Here is a 26,103-nt window from a genome sequence, read left to right on the forward strand (position 1 = left end):
ACATAAACACGCGTGCACGCACGCACACAATATTCGAGTTCCACGCCCCATATCACTGCAGCGTGGAGCAAAGCACGACGGGAAATGTAGTTGATAACACAGCAGCTTGTTCAAGGTTTCCTCCAAACTCACCGCCACCGTTTATACGTGGGCTGAAATGGCTAGTAAACGTTACATCGTGTAAAACTTTAAACTAAATGTTTTGTATTACTAAATTACACAGGGTGTTATAAATAGTTCTCCTAATATCAAGCTGTCATAGTTTAATTCTAAATGATTTGTATAAACTTACTCCGGCTTTCACATTCCAAAAACAGGCATGGTAGGTTCATGGAAGACTCTAAAATTGTCCGTAGATGTGAATGAGTGTGGGAACGGGTGTTTGTCTATAAGTGCCCTACAATTGGCTGGCGACCAATTTAGGGTGTACCCCGCCTCTCACCCGAAATCACCTGGGAAAAGCTTCAGCTCACCCGTGAACCTCGGATTTGCAGGACAGAAAATTAATGGATATGATCCACTTCAAATTAATGCTATACTGCCGATTATATTTAAGGGAACACGATATCATCCTCCGGGATTCTTTAATACTGTGCAATATATTGTCATGTTATTGTATGTCTTATTTTGAATATTTTATAGAAGTATATACAATAATTTGTCGAAAAGCTGATTTTAAAAAATGGACTACAAAAGCCAACCATGTTATATGGAGCGTGGTTGGAAACATCTGGCGTTATCTGATAATAGCTAAAAACAATAAATTACCCCGGAATGAGGTTATTCGCCATTCCTTATACAATGTCTCTTCTAAAATTGTCACTGAATTGGGAACGTGTAAAATAAATAATGACTGTTATTACTTCACCACGGTGTGGTTAGAAATACAGCGCAACATCGTCACCTAGTGAGAGAATAGTAGAACACACGCTGACCACAGCCAGTCAATGTCATGACAGGAGGTAAGGAGACTTGTTTATTTTTTTTTCCAGGTACATGTGCAGGTGACGTTAGGGGTTTTTCTGGCATAAAAAAAAAACTAGTCACGAAAATACACTTCCCTCATGTTATTTCAAGATGATTCACTACAGAGTGGAAAGCCCCAACCACATGAGGAATTCCACATTGGCATTATGTCTCATCAGAATAACAACTTCACTTTTTGTTACGATAAAATGTTTTAAGACTGAAGATGGCTTAACTTACTGGTTTCATGAAATGATAAAAGTTACTATTAGGTTTATTTTTTATTAAATAATAAGGATCATGATAGACCTATGAGTCAAATAATCAGATTCTGGACACAATAACTTTTTTTTTTCCTACATTAAATTTTCCTCATTTATCCCACCATGCTTTTCATGTGCGCATTATAAAATAATGGCGGAACAGATTTTACTCAACAGATTTGTCTCCCAAGTTTAAATATGGCCAGCTCTGAAACTATCACTGCTGTTACATCACTCTTATACAAGCAGTGTGAAACGACCCCTGAGGCCCTGTGCAGCAAACTGAAGAATGCAGTGTGATATGGACGATTTATCTGTTGAGACATGATTTATTGGTGGAAGAAAACATCAACCGTGGAGTTGTATATACAGTGCCGAGTGAAGATAAACAAATACTGTAAAATAAAGGTAAATAACACTTTTAGGTTTTTGATTAACATGTTATTGTGAGGTAAATTTTAGCATATGTTTTGGTGTGTGGTGTTTGTTTTTATACATAAATTAAATCCAATCTAGAGTTATCCTGGATGGAAAAATTCCTATACTGTAGTCATTTTACTGTTCCCAGATTCATAGTAGTTGACATATTGTTTTACTTGAAGAGAAGATAATTTATCAAGTATTTTTTCAAAGCATTCAGTCTCCAGAGCGTTTGCATCTCAGAGAATGTTTTTCTATAACAGTATTTCCTTATTACATCCTAGTGCATAGTAAATGTATTCATGTGTTTATAACATTAACGAAAAGCCTCCAGATAACTCTTCACTATGAAAAAAAAAGTTTTCATCTTTGATCAGCGACTCGTAGGTCAGTTTTTCCATCAAACTATTTTGTTTTATGGCCACAACAGCATAACGTATTGGCCTCTTGCATGACTGTAGTCTCTTTACTTGTCAAGTCTGTGCTTGGCGGCGGATGACATGCTCCGAATTCTTGGAGGAGTGCCTGAAGTGGAAAAGGGGAAAAGTTACACACAGAGCCAACTAATGGCAATCTATTGTAATAAATATAATGCTGCTTGCAATATTAGTGCGTGTAAAGTTAAAGCGGGTGAATTACCTTTTTAATTCGAAAAGCAGGGGATGTGGGGAAACGCCCGTAAAAGCAGAAGTACTTAATTATGACATCACTTTGCCTGACTCACAGCTGGGAGAGTCACCATCAATTTCCAACTTGCCACCAAAAGTGAATCACACCCTCACCCGGAGAGCGCCGCGGAAACTCGCGGCCATTTTGGATCGCCTGACATGTTTTACCCATTGACGTTATCGAGGGGCTGAGCCTAAATGTCCAAGCACCTGTCCCAGTGCCGTTTGCCCTTTCTATCACTGTAAAATACACCCGTTACAGCATGTTGGGGGAAAACGACCAATCACATTTGGGTGCACTCTTGAATGACAGCAGTACCAGCAACTCGAAAAGGTGATTTTTGACAGAAGTGGGCGGGCCCCGGTGCGTGGGTTTGTAGGGTGTCGCCGTACTGACTCCTATTCCAGAGACGACGGCAGTCGTCTTACTTTAAGTTCTTAATCTCTCCGGGAAAAGAAAGCTCAGCAACTTTGCGGAGTCGGTGAATTTGCTACACTTTCACCTTGTTTCTATTCGAAGGTTTCTCGGTTGAGCTTGTGGCCGGGCACTGGAATGACGGGGTGTGCCGAGAATTTGAATTAGCTCACCGATAGTATGAAGAAAGAGTGAGTCTGGGTAGAGAGAGGAGCCATTTTGTCCCGACTGTGTGGGAGAAAAGAAAGAGTGGAAAAGAGGAATCGCGCTGGAGGACCTCACGTTGTCGCTACCTTTTCTCGCGCTTTCAAGAGGGACACAGTCGGGCTTTTGGACTATAACTTCTCTGACGCGTTTTATTTTGTGGTGGTATTTAGCCAACTAGCTTGCCAAAGCTAATCAACAAATCCCAGGTTTTCAAAATCGGGGCAGTTGGTCAGGTTGGCTTCGGAGCTGGCTTCAGACTTCACATAGTCGTGTTAGGAGATTTTTTTTTTTTGTATCAGTGCGGGTGCATACTCACTAGTATCAATGGCTAAGAAGACATACGACTTGCTATTCAAGCTGCTTCTCATCGGAGATTCGGGCGTGGGGAAGACCTGTGTGCTGTTCCGCTTCTCTGACGACGCCTTCAACACAACCTTCATCTCCACCATAGGTAAGCAAGGGTAACAAACGCAGGATTTGGTGTCACGTCAATTTGCTTTTGTTGACTCTTAACATTTGGGAGGCGAACCAGCGTTCTCTCTGAAGACTACGCTGTATCCGTTCGGTTAGCCTCGTGCTAGCTCGCTCCCTGCCCAGGCCTGCACGAGATAGCTGGAAGACAAGTTGAGCAATTTTGAGAGCTATTAAACTCAAGTAACCCTTGCTTGAGGTGATTGTGATGTTACTAACTTTTGATTAAGCGTGACTGTTAAGAAATGTATAACTCGTTAAGCTGCAATTGGAATTGCTGTCATTTTTGACATCGCAAGCTAACTAGTCTACTGGGGAGGGGGGTAACCTTTAGCAACCTTACAATCTTGTTGCTTACTCTGGTAATTTATCAATATTAAAACGTTTGATTTAAAAAAAAAAAGGATTCATACTGTATTTCCACAGAGCTGTCCGTATATTATGTAAGCAGCAGTGACATATCGTATAGCTGATGCGTGGCTTCATGAACTGGCATTATAAATGGGGTTTCCATAAACAACGCATTTGATACTCAAGCATTTAATTTCTTGTTCCTCGGGTTGTATCTCTGTTGACTGATTTCAGCCATTGTTAAAAAGAAAACAATAAACCTTTTTATCTACTGTTATAAGTATTACACTGCAACAAGGTCCTTTGATCTTCAGCCCTAGTTTTATCGTACGTGTGCTTGGTGTTTTACTTTATAAATATAGTAATACTAAAAATTGTAAACTGAGGCAATCTGTAGTCATTATAACACGAAGCCAGTCTGTGAAAACTGGCCTTTCCTCAAAGTACCCAATTATTTACTTAGATAATCTGACAAAGCCTAATGGATTTAAGCATTACAATGACGGATTATAGCCCACAATCTGTTAAAGTATTTGTATTAGTTAACATTTTTCATTGTTTTTGACAAACCTACAACCCATGTCGTGAGTTAAGGTTAACTCCAAATAACTCCATTTGATTTTCAGTAACAGACATTTTAGTCTTAAATGGGACATATTTTGCCAAACCAACTTTTTCTAGTACTTTGGATTTAATATTGTCTCAATGGTGCCTCAGTAAACAAATATAAATATGAATTAAAATCGTCCACCAATTCCTGAGTTCCAGACGTTTTTCTGCCGAGAGGTCTGAAATCAGGTTATCCGGATTTCTCAAGCTTATCTACATCACAAGCAAAACTCTCCGCCTTCCCTTTCCGCTCCCGAGCCAGCGCTGTCAAAATAACAAAACACGCATGCTCTTACAAGTAGGCCTTCTTAAGGGAGGCAACCAATCAGAGGAAAGGGGGCGGTCTTAGTTAAATATGGTCAAATCAGATTCAAAACTGGGTCAAGCAAAAGTAGCTGTCAGAGGGGACTTTTCTGTACGCTTTTATTGTTGTTCTGGCAATTATATGGCAACATTAGCCCTATTTTATGGTCATAAGTAATTGCATAACATGCATCTTTTGGGTTGTGTGCCATAATGTTCACTCACTCACTCACTCACTCACTCACTCACTCACTCACTCACTCACTCACTCACTATCACTAAGTCTGGACAGCAAACGGCTTCTTTATTCAGTCATTTAAGTCAGTCTTCCCCAACCACCGGTCCGCCATATATACGCCGCCACAGCCAGTCCGTGAGAAAAATGCCGACTCCTCACCGGCACGCGGTGAAAAGAAGGTTAGAAAACACTGATTTAAGTGACTAAAGCAAATGTTTCTGTAGGGCCCAAAGCATTTGTTGTTGGTTTTGAGCACTTAAAAATTCAAATGGTGGCAGCTGTGTGTGACTCCCATATATTATTGTTTTTTATTTTATTTGGCGTTCATGCTCTGATAAAAAAATCAGGTTACCCACTAGTTGTTTTTATTCACTGAGTACCTTCTTACTCTTACTCAAGTAAATATTTGGAGGACTACTTTTTACTTGAGTCATATGATTCTAAAGTAACAGTAACTCTACCCACCTCTATGTCCATGTTAGTCATTCTATGGAAGTCTAAATAACCAAAATACGGGACCTTTAAAAAGAGCCTAGTACTGTTTATTCCAGGTGGCATGGTTAAAAACAAAAAACAAAACACAAAGTCATATTGCACATTACAAATCCTTTTTCATCCTCTCTAACGATGCATATCTTGGATGCACATCTGCTTTCAAAGCAAAACATGTAACACGATGAGTGCTGCTGTTCAAGTTAACATGATATGAAATTAATTACGGAGGTTTGACTAAGAATATGTTTTGTATATGTTCTTAGATGGGTTGTAGGGATGATTTTCATTAAAATTAAACTGATAGGTTGTAGGCACGCTTTTCATTACCATTACCAACTGAAAGGTTGTCGGGATGCTTTCATTAACATTACCAATTAATCAATTATTAATTAACAACAACAAGAAGTGCACTCAGTTTTCAGTTACCATAAATTAGTCGATTTATAATGTCCATCAATGTTAGATTTACAAACTGCCCATCAGGGAAGCTAAAAACGTATTATTTTTTACTTAGAAGCCGACTTGCTTCAAAAAGTAAGCGGTTTGTAGACAAAAGTCTTAATTGCATTGTAATTTAAGCAGTTAAAGCATGACTGTTTAAATCAGCATTGATGTAAGTGCTACTATTTGGACTGTAACAATATACCCTAAGTTGTAGAGACTTCAAAATTTGTTTTCTCTTTTTTTTTTTACACTGAAAAGAAAGCAAAGTATCAATGAGGGTCATTTCCTCCACCATCAAAAGACTTACAATTGTAGGAAACTGTAGTCTCTTTTAGGCTGGTAGTTGGAGCACCATATTGATGACTATACAAACCGAAGGACTATGCTTGTGGGTGCACCTCTTTTGTAGAACACTGCATCTTCTATATGAATTCACACACTGGGCTGGATTGGCATTTTGCTTGCGTACACAATGCATGATGGCACGCAAGAGGTTTCACATTGCCGTTCTGATGATGGAGTATGGTTGACTGTTAACACTAAGGCAGTTGTTTGGGCCCCGGTTATGCATTAATACAAACTGAGGTATATGCACTGACATTTCTGCAAAAAAAATGAGGAAAGGCTGATGTGCAGAATTATATTACATATGGTAAAATATGCGGACTATTGTAGACATGATGTTGTAGTTTTTATTTTTTGGATTCCAACCACATGCTTTGTATTTTCATAGCTACAGTGAGTGCTAACATTCTGCAATATAGTGCTTTTAGACCTAGATCATTCTAGGCACTGCAAATTAAACATATTTGTAGGTCAACTGTAACTTAGATAATATAATTTAAAAAATTATCAGAAATAAAACCGGATCAGCACTAGATGTCTATATTTGGAGTAGAACGGACAGAAACTACAGTGTAATGTTATGTGGTATAGTACTTGTACGTTTAGACAGAGCTGCTTCTCAGAATACGCTTACTGGAAACCCCCCTTCTCTTCAGTCACTCATCCTCATTTCGAAGGCCTCTAAATAGCTGTTGGCCTTGTTAGTAGAGGTTATGCATGTTTAGAATGTACTAATAATGCAGGCTACAGAAGAGTATCCTTGAAGGTCGAACATAATGTGTTACAGGATGCTGGTTGATCTTGTGTGTTCAAATTGTTAAGCAATTTTCCCCATTGGAAATAATGGAAATGTAATTAATCTGTTTCAGAGTCAAACTGTCGCTATAATTAAAAATGTTTATCAACACAGCCAATGAAAAGAAATTCATGGAAGTATCATACAAGTTAAAGAGGTGAGTCTGCACTCGAGCTGCAGCTGTCGAGTATTTTAGTATTGGAGTATCCTACGACAATTTTTATCGACTAATCGGGTCGTCGAATAAATAAAATTTTTGCTTAGTTAAAGAACAATTCTGAACACAAAAATAAGTCATTTCACTTAACAAAGAACAATCCAATTGTTTTCTTTTTTCATATGACCAGCTGTTTTATTTCTTAAATACACATTGAGCACAAAACTATTTTCTTGTCTATAAATATTTTCAGTGAGGCAATTTGAAACGAAAAACAAATTTCAGTTTAAATTTAGCATTTCTTTTCTTCTGAGTATTTCTTAAGTATTTAAAAAAAACAACGCATTAATTAAAAAAGGCATACAGGAGGCGGTTGTGCGACTTCACTTGAGCGGTTAGCATTTTAGGATGTGACATAATAATAGTCGGTTCGTGGCTATGCATTTATGAATTTAGACTAGACTAACCAAACTAAAATTAAGACTATTTGATAGAAAACGCAAATATTCCTTAAATTGTGTGACCTCTTTGCCACTCGCATTGATTATTTTATTTATTTATTTTCCCCCACAGAGAGTACTTTACTCGAAATTAAGCCACTTGCAGATACGATGCTAGTACACTGGCCGTTTGTCTCACATTGCTTAAATCACGAAGCAAAACTATCCCTTGACTAATATGAAGTCGTGTATACTCTCACACATGCTCCTCACCATTGTAATAAACTGGCAACAAATTCTCCAGTCATAATTAATAGAAACCATAGCCCTATGCAGGGCTAACAGGCTAATAAATTGCATTGTTAATATCACTGATTTGCATGACTTCAGCTTGGCTCTTTCATCTCATTCTGTGTGTCTTGCTTGAGATGTGTTGCGTCACTAGTGTTCATCTTTTTGATCAGTCTGAAATACTCCCAAACATTCATCATTTTGTCTTTTCACATTTTTTTTCTTCTCCGATGTCGTCGCCATCTTTTTCCTCTTGTTGTGTTTAACAGGGCGGCACAGTGGAGACTGGTTAGAGCGTCAGCCTCACAGTTCTGAGGACCCGGGTTCAATCCCTGGTCCCGCCTGTGTGGAGTTTGCGTGTTCTCCCCGTGCCTGCGTGGGTTTTCTCCGGGCACTCCGGTTTCCTCCCACATCCCAAAAACATGCATTAATTGGAGACTCTAAATTGCCCGTAGGTGTGACTGTGAGTGCGAATGGTTGTTTGTTTCTATTTGCCCTGCGATTGGCTGGCAACCAGTTCAGGGTGTACCCCGCCTCCTGCCCGATGACAGCTGGGATAGGCTCCGGCACGCCCGCGACCCTAGTGAGGAGAAGCGGCTCAGAAAATGGATGGATGGATGGATGGATGTGTTTAACGGTGGCTTGCAAACCACTGCGTTGTCTGCATTTATTTCGGGCTCTTTTGAATCAAACATGTACACTCCGCTTCCCTCGTGTCGATGACGTAACCATGTTGTGCTACTCCGTCTGCCCGTTGAGCTACACAATTTAAAGAAGTGGATCGCCAAGGCAGAAAAAATATCCTCGAGGTTATTTTGCAATCAAAATACTCAAAATATCTGACTACTCGTTGCAGCCCTAGTCTGCACATTAAGGTAAAACAGCTGACTTTGAGGTGCGCATTCTGTTCTTTTATTATGGATGTTGACCTGATCAATATTTTACTGAGCAGCCAGGACATCGGTGCAGGTACCACTTTGGCTGCTACACACCCACATATTTCCTCTTTGCCATCACTGGTACACTTATGTGGTGGCTCATGATTTCATGCACAATGAGACTTGAAAGTGTCTCTTCACTGTAGTATTTGGTCACTTTGTAAATTGAGGACAGTAATAAGGAATTAATACAAACATTGATAATGCATGACACACTGAGACAGTCAACATAAAATCGTATGAAAAAAATGCTTCTTTGCAGAATTATGATACGCGGTAGAATATGCAGATTAAACATTTTGAGGTTCCGCGCGACTGATTAAAAATCTACTTCCCCGACATTAATTTGACCTTAAAATTGAGGATGATCAAAAGGAATTCCTGCTTACAAGGTTTTGTTCAAGATTAGATTATAAACTAGAAGGTGGCCATAAACGTAATGTAGTATAAAATCAGTTTTGAATTTAAAGTTCGACTCTATCCATGTGAATCATTGAAAGTATGGTTTTCTCATGAAGAGGTGTGCTGTGTTTTCCAAGGATGAGATTAACATTGTCATGTAGAATACACATACTTTTCTGACAACTTGACTGTGCGCCTCACGAGAAACCCAACCCCGTTTTTGTCCGTGTTTTGACTCCGTACAAGCAAATGACGTAATTCCTGAGAGCACCTGAGAGTTTCTTTTTGAGAACCAAACTGATACAGTAGTGTTGTTGAGAACAGACAGCCGCTTTGCATTACTGTTCAATATCCTATGCTTTCTGGAACAGTATGGATGTAGGCATACCTTTCTCTTCTGCCGGAAAAAAATAATTTTCCTCTTCCTCTACACAAATTTTTTTAAACCTAAATATTCCCCTTCCGCCCTCTCTTGGGTGTGCATAATACTCAGTGAGTCACTCTTTGGCAGCCGCTTCCTTCATTTATGCTTGTGGCCCTGCCCCACAAAGAGCACAGCTGTTTCTTGAACTTGTAAACCAAGCACAATCCTTTTGCTTTAGCTGAAGTGACAGCTCAGTTATTTGGACAGGGAAACAACACTTATGGGCCAAAAGTCATCAGTTGTCCCTCCTGTGGCTTTGTGACCTCGCCAGAAGAATAACAATCATCCAAAATTTAATTACTTTGCTGAATATTGTGGTCATGATAATGCAACGATTATGTCCACGTCTCACGTTATGCCGAATCTGCAGTCTTCCCAAATGTGCGTTTGTCTGTCCGTCTTTGTGTGTCCATTTTGAGTCAGCCGTTTATCCCAGTTCTCTCTGATGATGGCGTCAAGGCCCTGGCATGACACTGCAACATCAGGAAAAGTTGATATCGTTCCCTTTCTCATGTTTTCCTCTTCGCTTTACCCAATGTCCAGATACTGTTTGTGTATTCTTATGGCTAAGAAGCCTGCAGTTCTCATCGTCAGTGTTGCATGTGATAATTGTGTATGTATATTGATTTCATAAGTGTATTTAAAAAAAAAAAAAAAATCTTTTTTTTTTTTTATATAGGAATCGACTTCAAGATCAAAACTGTGGAACTACAAGGAAAGAAGATCAAACTACAGATCTGGTGAGTCACTTGTTATTTTGATGGGTGTCTTTCACTTTTATGTGCCTGTCCACGTTCTGTATACAGTGTTCCTTCACTATATCGGAGTTCATCATTTGCACCCGAAAGCCATCATTTTTATGGCTTTTTACAGTACACAGCCAAGTCGGAATTTAGTGTTGTGCCCCTACTATATTGTGCCACAGCAAGCACTGATGTCTACTGAGAGAGATGCAGCGTAATTAAGAGTAAGAAGAGGAGGCCCCTTTTGTTGTTTTGGTATGCTCTGTGTTTCTGCTCCTTGTGTATTAAAGTAGCATAATTCTGTAATATGTATGCTAATTTCCTTTAGCCCGTCTATGGTGTTTCACATTATATTGTTGGCATAAAGATGGTGGACTTAAATGAAATTATATGGCTTGGTAGAACATTTTCTTGTTTAAATATCCGTTCTTTTATGCGTTGGTTTTATAGTAAATTTCAATGGCGAGTGACAAAAAGCTTGAAGCAAGCACATTGCCTCTTATTTGGAGAACTGATACTGAGAACAGGCGCAAGGAATACTTTAAAAAGTGTTTTTTAATAACATTGTTGTGTTAAGTTTGACGCGTATGGGGGTAAGACTAGGGGTGAGCGGTATATATCACCAAGTTTAATCGTGAACGTTGCTTTAACGATGTGCAATCTTACATTATCGAGTATTCATACTGTCTCAAAAAGTAAACAGCTGAACGGGTGCATGGTTGGCATAGGAGGAAGAGAGAGAGGAGGTAGTTCATTAAAGTTCTCATTTGCCGAATCAGCGGGCATGATTCAGTCATGTGACTCAGTGGCAAGCAAAAGAAACTCTCGCTCTCAAACCAGTAGGCCAACTCCGAGCAACCTTCTCAGGAGTTCAGCAGTTTAGAAGTGGGTGAATGGTTGTTATGGAGCGCATGTATAGTTAGTTTTTTTTTATTTTTGTTGGCCAACAGCAAAATGACACTGGCCACTCGATGTACGTGCTGGCTTCCCAAATGCGGCCAGTCTAAAAGTGAAACGAAGAGAATAGAGAATGTTTTGATCGCGGAGGAGTTACTCATTTTGAATAAGACTTACAAAGAAAACTGTGCTGTCAAAGTCATCCCGTCTGCTGGTCAGGGTAATGGAGGAGCTAGCTAGCATTACCCTACGGCTGCACTGTAAGTACATATCTCACTATCCCCTCACCGATCACCCACTGCTTTACTTATTTAAAAAGAGCTGCTAAACCTGTCACCAGGAAATCCCAAAAATAAAAAATTAAAATCTGCGGCCATAACGTCACGTATCGTCATAATCATAGGTAACTAGTAACTGTATCGGAATACATTTCTAAAGTAATTCTACCAACCCTGAGTATGAGGAATATGTAAAACTTTGTTGATGTTGACAAGCAGGACTACCGCTAAAGAAAAGATAAATCTGCACAACACTCAGAAAACCCTCTCCGAGTCATTTAACAGACGCATACCATATAACAAAGCAAGTTAAATGTTGGAAAAACAAAGAACGTCATCCACTACATATCTTTCTGCAGTGTTATAGCCAATTTTTTATGTTAGTGTGTGCTGTAGTGACAAACAAATTTATTTGTTTGAAAATATTAGGATTATCTTTAGATGTAATGATGATTTTTGTTTTTGTTTTGTTACAAAAGCTTAACTAAAATACTATTGTGCAAACCTGATTTGGCATATTATACAGCCTGGTCATAACTTGAAGTTATTAATTGTTAAATATTGCTATACAATATTATTATGCAATGTTTTGCAGTAGCTGTATGAAGCACTTTACAAAATAAACGAGGTGTTGTTTTGAAACACTATCAATAAATGTCCTGGGAAGTGAGGAGAGATTTCCACTGTTCTTTTTTTTCTTTTTTAAAAGGATATCGTCAAATTATCGATTCTATAATAACCACTTTTTCTTTGCTCATATCGCCCACCCCTAGGTAAGACTATGTACTTGATTGAAAAATATTTTTTTATGGTCTGTCTATTGGATTTACACCTATTGTGGGTGTGTCAGGAACACATCGCCACAATAAAGGGGTTCACTGTATTGTGAGCCCCTGCTAGTTTGACCAAGCCATGCTGCAAATAGCAAAAACATTGTACTTGACAACCCTCCTAAAATGGTTTGTAATTGCCTTTAGAGGCTACAAAATGGCGACAGAGGACTTATTTTTTTGTAACTGAAGCTCCTCAACTCTAAATTGTTTCCTTGGCATTAAAATGCCAACAGATGGTACCAAAGCAATACTGTTATTTCTTTGGCCTGAGCACAATGTGATTGGACAGGGAAGTGAGTTGGGTTTTTTTGGGTGCAGTTTTCCAAAAAAAAATTGTGCCTTCGATTACTTACAATTCCAATGAAGTTGGGACGTTGTGTTAAACATACATAAAAACAGAATACAATGATTTGCAAATCATGTTCAATGTATATTTAATTGAATACACTACAAAGACAAGATATTTAATGTGTGTCCCTGGTTTGTGTCAAAATCTGTGCCAAGCAAATCAGATCTGAGACTGTGATACAAACCCTTTACCACCAGAAGAGATGTCTGCTTCCTTAAGCATGTCATGAATCTAATCCAGTAATTCCTAACAAGGCTCCAACTCTGCGCATGTCAAAGTGTCCTTGGGCAAGACACTGAATCCTAATTTGCTTCCAGTGGGTCTGGCAGCGGCTTGCATGGCAGCAGCCGCCCACAAGTGTATGAAGGTGTGTATGAATGGGTGAATGTGAGGGTTTGTCAAGCTCTTTGGGTACTGTGATGGTGTAAATAAAGCTCTATATATGTGCAGTCCATTTACCATAAATGCTGTTCCATGAGATGCCAGAATGTACAGTAAAATGGTCGCCACCTGAGTCTTTCAGCTTTGCGTTCAATTACACAGGCCCAGATTTCACACTGAATAAGTACATTTGTGAGTAAATGTACAATTACAAGTGGTGTGAAAAAGTGTTTGCCCCTTTCCTGATTTCTTGTTTTTCTGCATGTTTGTCACACTTAAATGTTTCCCATCATCAAAAAAAATTAAATATTAGTCAAAGACATCACAAGTAAGCACGACACGCAGTATTTATATGATTTTCATTATTAAGGGAGGAGGAAAAAAAAACAACCCTACATGGCCCTGTTTGAAAAAGTGATTGGCCCATAAATCTAATAACTGGTTGGGCCACCCTTTGAAGCAACAACTGCAATCAGGCGTTTGCGACAACTTGCAATGAGTCTCTGACGGTGCTGTGGAGGACTTTTAGCCCAATCGTTTTTGCAGAATTGTTGTAATTCAGCCACATTGGAGGGTTTTCGAGCATGAATGGTCCTTTTAAGGTCATGCCACAGAATCTCAATCGGATTCAGGTCAGGACTTTGACTACACCACTCCAAAGTCTTCATTTTGTTTTTCTTCAGCCATTCAGAGGTGGATTTGCTGGTGTGTTTTGGATCACTGTCTTGCTGTAGAACCCAAGTTCGTTTCAGCTTGAGGTCAGGAACAGATGGCTGGACATTCTCCTTCAGGATTTGTTGGTAGACAGCAGAATTCATGGTTCCATTTATAACAACAGTCTTCCAGGTCCTGAAACTGCAACATAGCCCCAGACCATCACACTACCACCACCATATTTTACTGTTGGTATGCTGTTCTTTTTCTGAAATGCATTGTTACTTTTACGCCAGATGTAATGGGGCACAGACCTTCCAAAAAGTTCAACATTTGTCTCGTCAGACCAGTGTGTTTTCACAAAATTCTTGGGGATCATCATGTCTTCTGACAAAATTGAGATGAGCCTTAATGTTCTTTTTGCTGAGCAGTGGTTTTCCACTTGGAACTCTGCCATGCAGGCCATTTTTGCCCGGTCTCTTTCTTATTGTGGAGCCATGAACAGTAACCTTAACTGAGGCAGGTGCGGCCTGCAGTTCTTTGGATGCTGTTGTGGGGTCTTTTGTGACCTCTTGTATGAGTCGTTGCAGTGCTCTTGGGGGTATTTTGGTTGGCTGGCCACTCCTGGGAATGGTTCACCACTGTTCTATGTTTTCACCATTTGCGCTCTTACTGTGGTTTGCTGGAGTCCTAAAACTTTAGAAATGGCTTTATAACCCTCAATTACAGATCTCAATTACTTTCATTTGTTTCTAAATTTCTTTTGATCTCTGCATGATGTCTAGCTTTTGAGGGTCTTTTGGTATACTTCACTTTGTCAGGCAAGTCCTATTTAAGTGATTTCTTAATTGAGAACAGGTGTGGCAGTGTCAGGCCTGGGTGTGGCTGGTTAGTAACCCTAACCCTCACTTTTTCACACAGGGCCATGTAGGTTTGGATTTATTTATTTATTTTTGTCCCTTAATAATAAAAAACATTTAAAAACAACGTTTGTGTGTTGAGATTAACTAATATGTAAATGTGTTTGATGGGAAACCTTTAAGTGTGACAAACATGCAAAAAAAAGTAAGAAATCAGGAAGGGGGGCAAACACTTCTTAACACCACTGAATTTCACCATTTATACTTTTTGTGACATTTTTTGGCGCGCCGTGAGCGTTTTCTAATGTAAAATGGGTGCCTTGGCTCAATAAAGGTTTGGAAACCCTAATCCTTGTAAGACCACAAAATGGAACAAATGGAAATACGTCATTTGTATGTGTGTTTGTGCAGGGACACAGCCGGACAGGAACGGTTCCACACCATCACCACCTCCTACTACAGAGGAGCCATGGGCATCATGCTGGTCTATGACATCACCAACGCCAAGAGCTTTGAGAATATCAGCAAATGGCTGCGCAACATTGATGAGGTGAGATTTTAACGTGTATATGGTTTTGAAGCTGAGAGAATAGGGAAAATCGATCAGCGCTATTTCACAAATATTGGGTATAGTCAATGCAACAATTTGGAATATCCTGAAAATGAAACTACTGGTGTACTGAGCAACAGATATCGAACAAGTCGGCCAAGGGTATCAACAGCAGATGATGACAGAAACATTTTGAGAGCTGTGAGGACACACCCAAAGACAACAGTCAATGACATCGCTGCCAACCTCCACAGGGCAGGGGTGAAGGTATCACAATTCACTGTTCGAAGAAGACTTCGAGAGAAGAAATATACAGGGCATACAACAAGACGCAAACCGCTCATCAGCAAAAAGAATCGGAAGGCCACATTGGATTTTGCAAAGTAGTACAGAGATGAGCCACAAAAGTTTTGGAACGAGGTTTGATGAGACCAACATTAACCTCTACCAAATTGATGGAAAGGCCAAACAAAGTATGGAGAAAAGAAAAGGAAAGAGGATCTGCTGATGATCCAAAACACACAAGCTCAATCTGTGAAGCATGGTGGAGGTAATGTCATGGCTTGGGCTTGCATAGCTTCTTCTGGAATGGGCTCACTACTCTATTGACGATGTAACTCATGATGGTAGCAGCAGAATAAATTCAGAATAATAATTCAAGAATAAATTCAGAAATAATTCTCAAGTCTACAAAACAATTTTGTCTGGCAATTTACAGAAAAATGCATCCAAACTAATTTGGAAAAGCTTCACTAGGCAACAAGACAATGACCAAAAACACACTGCCAAGACAACAAAGGACTTCATCGGGGGGAAAAGTGGAAGGTCTTAGACTGGCCAAGTTAATCACCAGACCTTAACCCAATAGAGCATGCATTTTACCTCCTGAATAGGAGACTGAAGGGAGAAACCCCCAGAAACAATCAAGAACTGAAAGAGGCTGCAGTAAAGGCCTGGAAAAGCATTTAAAATGAAGAATGCAACAGTCTGAAGTCAGTGGGTCGCAGGCTTGATGCAGGTATTGCAAGTCAGGGCTATGCCACCAAATATTAAATGTTATTCACTTTAAGTTAATTTAATAATGTCTGTTCCAATACATTTACTCACTTGAAAAGCGGGTGGCTTCAAACAAGAGGTGCTCTGTCCTGAGTTGTTTAACACATCTAGATGTAAATACCATTAAATAAAAGGTGGAATTCTGAGCTTTTGTCTCATATTTATCTTTTGACCTGAAACCCAATTTTCTAAAGTATACAACAAAAACAAAGCTTTATTTTGCACTTCAAAAGTATAATTTGTATTTAATATTTATTGAGATTATTTTTCATGGTTTTCAAATTTATTTATTTAATCTATTCAAATGTAAAATATGCTTATGTTGAAGTTACGCAGTGGTTATTTTGCAATTTAAATATTTTTGTTACTGGTTTTATTGCTTATTTCTTCAGGCTTTACTAATATAATTATTTTATTCAATTGTATTACATTATTTTTAAAGTTACTTTATGTAACCTATTGGTTAATAATAAATTGGTATTTTTTTCTTATACCTACTGTTGCTGATTATTGTTCTCTGAGTAATATCACTTCATCAAGCCTTTTCTAACATTCCATAATACAAAATAAGTATTAGGCTTTACACGATCAGGATTTTTGGGGCCGATCAGCGAGTTTAAAAAACAAAAACAATCACTGATCCGATCACAAGATGGAGGAATGTGTCTATTTCAATAACCTGTTCATTTACTCTATGTACTTGTGTATTTAATTTCTCAAAATCTTTTATTTACAATAGATAGTGTCTTTGTTCCTCTATTTATGCCAGTGAGGCATAGTGACAGATAGAACAAATGAATGGTCTTCTATTAGATGGCAGAAGGTAAATACAGTAATTAATGTATCCACTTTTTGTGACATTTTTGTTTGTTGGTGTGCCGTGAGATTTTTCAATTGTAAAATATGTTCCTTGGCTCCATAAAGGTTGGAAATCACTGCTCTAGTCAGATCGTGTATTCTAAACAGTCAGGTCAAACCAACATTACATGACAGAAATAATGGGTGCTAATTTACTGTAATTAAATTACTTGAGTTTGAATTAAATTACTTCACCCACACCGAAACGTTAGAGCATGATTCGACAGAACGGCGGCATGTTTACATACAACCGTTAGCGCTAGCACTAGCTTGCTTGGCTACATAACATTTTATTGCCTGTTTGTGAGCCGTATTGTATTAAAAGTACGTGAGCATACCTCAAGCAAGCCATCCTCTTCTGTCCTGAGCACTGGTGACTATCAACACACGTTTCCCCCCCCATTTTGTCTTTATAATACAAAGTCGATGCGCTCCACTCTTGGTAACGAGTGTATCTTGTCACATTTGAGTTGACAAGATAAAGCCCAATGATCATAAAAAACGGGATGCTGTGGTATCGGAATACAAGATTTTATTGCAGTAGTCTGAATTTTTACAGGGATCTCGTTTGATGTGCGTCCTGCATCTCAGATGCACAAAAATGAGCAGGGATACCTAAATTATGATCAGTCTGTGTCCACAGACGCACAGCGTTGCTCACCCGCTGAAGTGCTTCAGCGAATCATTATCCAGTAAAAGTATGAGTCCTGTCATGGTGCCAGCCAATCAGAGGGAGAATAGGGCGGGTTATCGTTCCATAAATACGACCTTATTTTCGGACTAGATAAAGTTTCATTGTTGTGGTAAAACCCAGCGCGCCGCTCACGACTCAGCGAGCAGCTGGTGGAACAGCGTTGGCTCTGTAGATGCACACAACTGGGACACTTTAGGTAAAGTCCACTATTTATTACGTATGTTAGACCGTGAGCTAACTAGCTAGCCAAGCTAAGGAGCTAAACGGCTCACATGATCGTGGCCACATTGTTTAAAACAGAGGTAAATAACTGGCAGTCACAAACTAGAAGCAGTCCCATATGGACCCACCCCATAGCCAAAAAAAGAGGTTATGATTCAAGACGTACAGGGTGCTTCTATTTTAAGTGGCGCAACATTAGAGGCTTTACCATAGTGACGAACCGTACCGACCAATCAATGTGAGTTCAGCCACCCGCTTCAGCCAGTCAAATCTGCATCTCAGGTGGTAATCACTGAATGTGCGCAGCCCAGACAGAGATGAGGAGAAACATAGCAGGGGAGAGAGAAAGAGACTGTTTAAGTTAAGTGAAAGATCAGAAAATGACCGATAAAGGAATAGAACATCTGGAACAAATGTTGCTTAAAATGGAATGGCCAGAGTCTCAGTGGGAAGTTTCCACTGGGAGCACTTATTATCAGTGTATGTGAAACGCCATTATGAAACCAAGCATAAGGTTTTGAACAAACATAACCTCTAAAACAGTTCAGTTAAGATTTATTAAGTTAAAATATGTAGTGTTTGAGACTTCGCTGTTGTGTCAATGAGAAAAGGGGAAATTTAAAGCTAAATTTTTCTGAAGTACTTTATTTGAACATGTATAACTACCTCTTCACTTTCATTTAGTTGCTCTTATTGTGCAATTCAGCCCTACTAATTCAGCCCAACTTTTATTTAGTAAATGAGAGAACATAACACAGTTGTGCTCATATGTTTGATTACCAGGGCAGAATTTGTAAGATTATGGTCTAATATCATTATATCAGTGGGATTTAAAGAAAAAAAATCAAATAAAGAAAAAAATAACAATACTCTTGTTTGTCGTGAACATTTTGGGGAAAATATCTTTTTTTAAAGATTTGCTATTGTGGCAGGCCTAAACATATTGAGAGCGAGCAAGCGCAATGGATAACACAAAAATATTGTACAAACAGTATTAAACATGATGATTAGTTGCAGGGACTCATTGTTCCAGGGCTGAGACTCACCCTTTTCATGAAATGTGCAACTGGGACTCCAGTCTAAAGTGGAAAAAAAATATTTATGGCTTTAGTGCTGCTTGAACCACCTATTAAGTAGCCTCTCCAGTGATGCCGAAAGACAATAAAAAAAACTTGCTACATTCGTTGTCAAAATTATCATGTCAGTGCTTTATTGTGTGGTGTAGTAGTCAGCTAGTTTTTGTTTTGTCCCTGAATCTAAATAACTGAAAATCAAATTACTTTTTTTATTTTCAGCATGCGAATGAAGATGTTGAGAGAATGCTACTAGGAAATAAGTGTGACATGGAGGACAAGAGGGTTGTACCAAAAGCTAAGGGAGAGCAGGTAAGACAATGTTTGTATTTACAAATTTTTTCTTGGTTGAGTAATATATAGACATGTTTGGCCTCAACAAGCATATCCTTATTAAAACACACTTTTTAAGTATTCCTAAATGCCAGTTCTCACTTCTTCTCTTTCTGATTTCCAAATAAGAAGCATTGTGCTTGCTTCAAGCCGTTTGTCACTCCCAATTGAAATTTACTGTAAAACTGGTGCATTCTATTTAAACCAAAATGTAACCATGTAATCTTGTCTAATGAAAGTCTAATAGCTTAATGCTAACATATAATGTGAAACGCCATAGACAGGCTAACATCAATTAGCATAGATGTTACAGGGTTAGGCTACAAAGCAAAACTTGGAGCATAAAACAAAACAGTCATATATTGTATATCCTGCTCTGTGGAAACAACGAATTCCACGGTATTGCGCGGGAACACTGTATTATTCAATTGGTTGCAGAGAATAATTCAATCTAAAGCCACTGAAGTAAATACAAACTGCCTGCAGTAGACAAAAAAGTGGTCAGAAGCCAACTAATGTACGTGCATGTCATGTCCGAAAAGAATACTGTGACCCCTTTACTGTGGAGCAAAGCCTGTACAAGCACTGCACACAACTCTGAACAGTAATGTTAGCCTGGATGCTATATGCATATATATGCATGGTCGCCATGGTAATAAAAGACACTTATTTTATTGTGAATATATTGTGTGTGATATCTGCCTCAATGGGAATAGGTTTGTTGAATCAAATGCGGATCTAATCCTTCCAAAGTATGAAGTACACTAGAGTCATCAGACACTAACAGCAGACAGGGGTTGTCTTAGTTGGAAGTAACATAGCAATCTTTGCTTTTGGGACTTAGCGCTACCTGATCTCTGTTCCACACTGGAGATAAGTCATTTTATTTTTGGGCAAGCACCCCTTTCATCGTCAACGGCCATTCTTATTCTGTCTCCTTCTCCTCAACCCAGATTGCGAGGGAGCACAGCATTAGGTTTTTTGAGACGAGCGCCAAGGCCAACATCAACATCGAGAAGGCCTTTCTCACGTTAGCAGAAGACATCCTCAGAAAGGTGCGTGTGCTTCCCGCTTTTAGGCACTTTGAACGTTGCAATAAATGGATTGAGTTGGTTTATATCATCTTTGTTTTTTAATGTGCAAATTCCTTACACATTTGTGTTTCCTCTCCACTCTGATTTGACGTTTCCCTCATTATTAGGGCCTGAGCACGTGGTACAAAGGCCCTCTTGAAATGTTGCAACAAGTTTTAATTTTGAATTGGGGCTTGGCGATATGATCTGAAAATATTTTTTTCCCCCACACAACAATCTGATTTTGATAATTTTTCCGCCCTTTGCATAAAAAAAAAAGAATGACAATGACTTTTTTTCCTTACCTTTCTCAAAACGTATGTAAACTAGGCTTTACACGATCAGGATTTAAAAAAAAAAAAAAAAAAAAAAGAGATAACCGATCACCGATCCGATCACAAGATGGAGGAATGCGTCTATTTAAATAACCTGTTCATTTATTGTATATACTTGTGTACTTAATTGCTCAAAAAATTACTCGACTGAAGAGTAACACAACACCAACTCCTCTTTCTTTGGAGAATATATGTGGACAATTATTAGGCAGCTATTGGTGTACAAAATTATTACGCAACTAAATGAAAAACACATTTTCCCATCTCACTTTTCCATTTTAATTTTTTTTTTTAAATCAGCGACAAATATAGCCACCCTTCTTTTCAATAACGGTGATAAGCCTTCCATCCATGGAGTCTGTCAGTTTCTTGATTTGCTGTTGATCAAGTTTTTGTGCAGCAAAAAGCGCAACCTCCCAGACATTGTTCCGAGAGGGTTACTGTTTTCTTTTTACTGTATATCTCCCGTTTAAGAAGTGCCCACAAGTTCTCTATTGGGTTCAGGTCAGCGGAAATGATATGGTCCAAATACTTACTCACCCAATAATTAGGAACACGGTGTATAAACGGCTAACATGTTTTTGGCAATGTTCAGTGCTATTGAGAGGCTGGCAAAACACTGTCCAAATGATTCCATGCATGTTTTTTGTTTCTTAGCAAGAATTACTTATTTATTTTTTAATAGCTACTAATTTGGTAAGACTGAGGGTTCTATTTTCATGACTAGTGCAAATCCAGCGCTGTGCTTGGCATAACTACAAGTAGGCGGGCTTTGTAATTTTGTGGACTGGCATATTGCTAGCGCATTTAAAAGTGGGACATATGTGGTTGTGTTCGCTGCCGACTTCAATCCTGTCCATTCGAAGCGGCTTCTCTCATTCCTTTTTAAAAGTGCCGCAAAAGTCTCGCTTGGAGATATGCGGAGGAGGACGTAGCGTTCTTTGAGACTAGAGCAGGGGTGCCCAAACGTTTTGGCTCAGGGGCCAGGTTGACGTAAAAAAATTGTCATACGGGCAAGCATTAATTTTACATGCTACCGACGAGGGGAATGCTTTTTTGTATTTATTTTTATTTTACTTTTTTTTACTATGCTGTCTGATGTTAGGTAGATCTGATAACTTCCTGACCTGGATAAATGAAGGTTAAAATAAAAATTAATTAAATGCAAAATAAAGTATTTTTATGGAATTTGACTCAAACTCAAACTTTATTCATCAGAATCAACAAAGAACATGTTTGCATTAATGTGAAGGGTGATACTGAGATCTCGACTGCAGTAAATGGGGCAGGTCTAGCTCAAAAGCGGTAGTTTTAATGTGCAAGATGTCACGCAGGTGGGAGTCACTTAGTCATGAACATGAATAAGAACCGCGTGAGGACAAGACTGAGAATGTCTTCTCGCACAAGTATGTCGAGCCAAACAAGCTCAACATTTTCTTAGCAAATGTACGAATCTCTTGCAACCTGTCTTTATCCAGCTGCTGGTAAAAGTTGACGAGGGAGTTGTTGGTACCGGCTGCGACAATTCGTGTCACACTGCAGCTCAACGAGCTCCAACTGCAGGTGGGCTGGAACGTCACTGAGATCCACGGAAACGGGAGAAGAAAAAAGCGTGATCTCCTTTTCAATAGTTTAAAAATCCCTGAAACGTTGTTGAAACTCCTCAGTCAGAGATGAGATGTTTGTGGCATACCTCCTCATTTGCGCACTAATATTATGCGCTGGTAAACACGTCATTATTTCTTGCAGAGATTGGAAATGTGTGGTATTGAGCTGCGTTTGTGACAGGTGGGTTTGGAAAAGTAGCAGCTTGGTCCGAAAGGCTTTAATATGTGAATACAGTTGGCTTATCAATGGATTTTGCCCCTGAAGGCTTGTGTTCAGGGCGTTCAGATGTCGGGTTATGTCAACTAAAAATCCAAAATCAGACAGCCAAACAGGATCGGTTAGTTCTGGCATCGGTTGTCCCTTTTTTGCCAAGAATTGTCCAATTTCCTCTTTGAGTGAGTAGAAACGCTGCAGTGCAGACCCCCGACTGAGCCATCTTACATGGGTGTGATGCACAACATCTCTGTATTCAGCGTGGATATCCAGTAGAAATTGTTGAAACTGGCGGTGGCACAGGGCTTTGGAGCGAATATAATTAATAGCCTTTATCACCGGTTTCATAACGTGATCATATTTCAGATGTTTGGCACATAGAACTTGTTGGTGAATAATACAATGGAGTTTTATAGCTTTACCTCCTTCTTCGCTTACTTTGTTACACACTAGGGTTGATAATCCACTGTGCTCGCCAACCATGGCAGGTGCGCCATCCGTAATAATCCGCGTGATTTTATTCCACTGTACTTTTATGTCATCTACGGCGGAACAAACAGAAGCAAATAAATCTTTTCCTCTTGTTTGGTCCTTAAGGCTCTGGAGGTCAAGTCGTTCTTCACGCACGTTCAGTTCACTGTCCACTCCTCTCAAAAAAATCAGTAACTGAGCGGTGTCGGATGCATCCGTGCTTTCGTCACAGGCTAACGAAAAAAATTCAAACTCCACTCCTTTTGCGTCCAACTGCCTCTTAATATCAGAAGAAACTTCTTCGATCCTTCGTGACACAGTGCTACGAGCCAGGCAAACATTGGCGAACTGTTGCTTTTTCTCAGGACAAATGTTCTCCACCATTTTCATCACACAGTCTTTAATAAATTCACCCTCAGTAAAAGGTTTGCAGTGCTTGGCAATCAACATTGCCACCTCATAGCTTGCCTTTGTTGCATTTTCATTCGACTCATTGGCTCTTGTGAAAAAGTGTTGCTGTGCCGTTAAACCAGCTTCCAGTTGCTTCAATTTTCCACTGCGTTCGTTCCCAGTTAGCTTGTCATAATTAGCATGTTTCGTCTGGTAGTGCCTCTTTATATTGAACTCCTTGAACACAGCCACAGTCTCTTGGCAAATTAGGCAGATGCAGTTGTTTCTAAATTCAGTGAAAAAATATTCAGACTTCCATTTCTCCTGGAAACGGCGGCCCTCGCTATCAACTTTCCTTTTCTTACTTCCAGTTGCCATTTTAGAAATGGGCAAAAAACATATCATGCGCAAAACGGCCCGCGACAGTTCGGCCACAAGTTTACTGCCATCCTGTGGTGAAATATAAAATTGCGTGTGTATTTTGTACTGCCGGGCCACATATTGATTTTATGACAGAGGCTTCGGGCCAGTGGAAATATGAACACGGGCCGGATTGGGGCATGTCTGGACTAGAGCATTGAACGTTAGCAGGTACTCATTAAATACAGAATGAGCAGGCGAAAACCGCTTGCTACTTAAATATGTCCACGGACCTCATGTCTATAATCCCTCCAACGATCGTTCACGTACCAAAGTGCGTCATAATAAACCACGTGACGTTGTCTTATCATATTAGACACAAGAATGTAAACAGGAAGTGGTTTTGCTGTACGACCCATTGACTGATAAGTAAATAATAATTGCATGTCTTTTCTAGACGCCTGTAAAGGAGCCTAACAGTGAAAATGTGGACATCAGCAGCGGAAGCGGAGTGACTGGCTGGAAGAGCAAGTGCTGCAGTTGAACAACTCGCATCGACACATACACACACTCACACACACATGCACGCACGACACCCTCTCTTTCTCTAACTCTCTCACCCTCTAACCTGTCTCATGAGTTTTCTTGCACACTGACACTCTTTATCAGAATAAAAACATAAACCACTTCATCCATTCGTCTAACCCCCACCGCCCCCTCCATCTTCTTCCACTTCCGCCTGATGAGCTCCACTTGTTTCTTGTTTTGTTTTAAAGATTATAAAAAAAAAAAAAAGTTAAAGACAAGCTCATATTTGTAATATTAAAATATGTCCTTTGCCTGAGCTCACCGCTTATCAGCACCCTCCTCCCCCAACAGCGACCATGACATGATGTCCCCCTCCCTCTTTTCGGACACTCATAGTCTCCTCAAGTGTTTGCTCAATTACAATTTGTTACCAAGTGACAGAGGTGTGGCGAGCTCCTTTTCTAATGCGGGGTTTCTTTTGTCCTGTGCCTTATATGGAAGACAGGGGCGGGGCTGTGTCGTGGGCGGAACCACATCCACCCATTGAAATTACACTTTACTAAATCATTGTCAGTTTGTGCTTCCTGCGCGAAAGCAAACTGATGCAGAAGCGTTTGAATTTCTCCTACAGCCAAGAGAATGGCATTGTCCTGTTTATCCATGTCTCATTTTTACCTGTATGATTTTTTTTTTTTTGTTATGTTTTTCTCTTCCCAATTTGGGTTACTTTTTCAGTTTGTTTCCTGCATGCAGATTTCTTTGGGGTGGAAGCGTTTCTGTAACATTATGTAAGGTATGCCACTGGGTAACTTTGGGCGGGAGTTTCACAAGTTCTCTTTGGAAATTCAAACAGTTTTGCAGATCCATTAAAAATAAGCTTGTTTAAGTTAAACTTGTTTTTCTTTCATGGTGTGTTGTGTGTAGTTTTGTGTGTCGGGAAAATAGATGAATCAAACTTGCCACACAGTGAAATGCCCCCTAAGAAGGTTTAGAATTGCCTATAAATGCCACAAGATGTGAGCAAAGTTGTCACTTTACCTAAATGAAACTGTTCAATTCACTTCACCATAGTTGCCTGACACGGAGATGCCACAAGGTGATGGAAAAGTTATGAGTGCTTTGGCCTGATAACACAAAAAAAAATATTTCTTTTTGACTGCTTAGGCCTGTCTAATAGAATCTCAACATTGTTCCTTAGTACCAAGATGCTACAAAATGGTGCCAAAACAATACTTTACTATTACACAGGGTTTTGGGACCATCTTGTGGCATGAAAACAGTTAATAGGTACAGGAACACTGTCAAAGATGTTAACATAATTGGAGCTACCTGTATGGCAAAGAACCAGAAGTCAGGCTTAATGCATAAGAAAGTGTTTGACATTTCGTTCATTATAATTTGAGCAATGCAATTTAAAAACTGAACAAATTAATTGTACTCATCCATCCATTTTTGAGAGCACTTGTCCTTATTAGTGTTTTTAGCTGGAGTCTGTCCCATCTGACTGGGTTGAGAGGACTGGTCCACACTAATACACCCTGAACTGATCGCAAGTTATCGCAGGGCACATAAAACCATTCTAACCTATGGACAAAAAGTCTTCAAGGAACCTAAATGCATGTTTTTGGAATGTGAAGGAAACCAGACTATAGGATAAAACTCAACACAAGCACAGGAGGAACACACAAACTACATAGGTGA

At 39.4% G+C, this 26,103-nt stretch overlaps 1 protein-coding gene across 1 annotated transcript; it reads left to right on the plus strand.

Annotated features, from left to right (window-relative positions):
• Positions 1–2,689: 2,689 nt before the first annotated feature.
• On the plus strand, positions 2,690–25,294 carry rab10 (RAB10, member RAS oncogene family). Its single transcript, XM_061704823.1, has 6 exons — positions 2,690–3,390; positions 10,323–10,383; positions 15,050–15,188; positions 19,314–19,403; positions 20,378–20,479; positions 24,332–25,294. Exons 1-6 carry the CDS (start codon positions 3,264–3,266, stop codon positions 24,416–24,418), a joined length of 606 nt encoding a protein of 201 aa, XP_061560807.1. The 5' UTR covers positions 2,690–3,263; the 3' UTR covers positions 24,419–25,294.
• Positions 25,295–26,103: the final 809 nt, after the last annotated feature.

The sequence above is a fragment of the Phycodurus eques genome, chromosome 18, assembly GCF_024500275.1.
Source record: "Phycodurus eques isolate BA_2022a chromosome 18, UOR_Pequ_1.1, whole genome shotgun sequence".
In the NCBI taxonomy this organism is placed as follows: domain Eukaryota; kingdom Metazoa; phylum Chordata; class Actinopteri; order Syngnathiformes; family Syngnathidae; genus Phycodurus; species Phycodurus eques.

What these genes read in the sequence shown, in the direction of transcription:
- rab10 (XM_061704823.1), top strand. Translation starts at nt 3,264, where the DNA reads ATGGCTAAGAAGACATACGACTTGCTATTCAAGCTGCTTCTCATCGGA. An exon ending in AAGATCAAACTACAGATCTG is followed by an intron (nt 10,384 to 15,049) that starts GTGAGTCACTTG and finishes GTGTTTGTGCAG; the next exon opens with GGACACAGCCGGACAGGAAC. An exon ending in CAAAAGCTAAGGGAGAGCAG is followed by an intron (nt 19,404 to 20,377) that starts GTAAGACAATGT and finishes TCCTCAACCCAG; the next exon opens with ATTGCGAGGGAGCACAGCAT.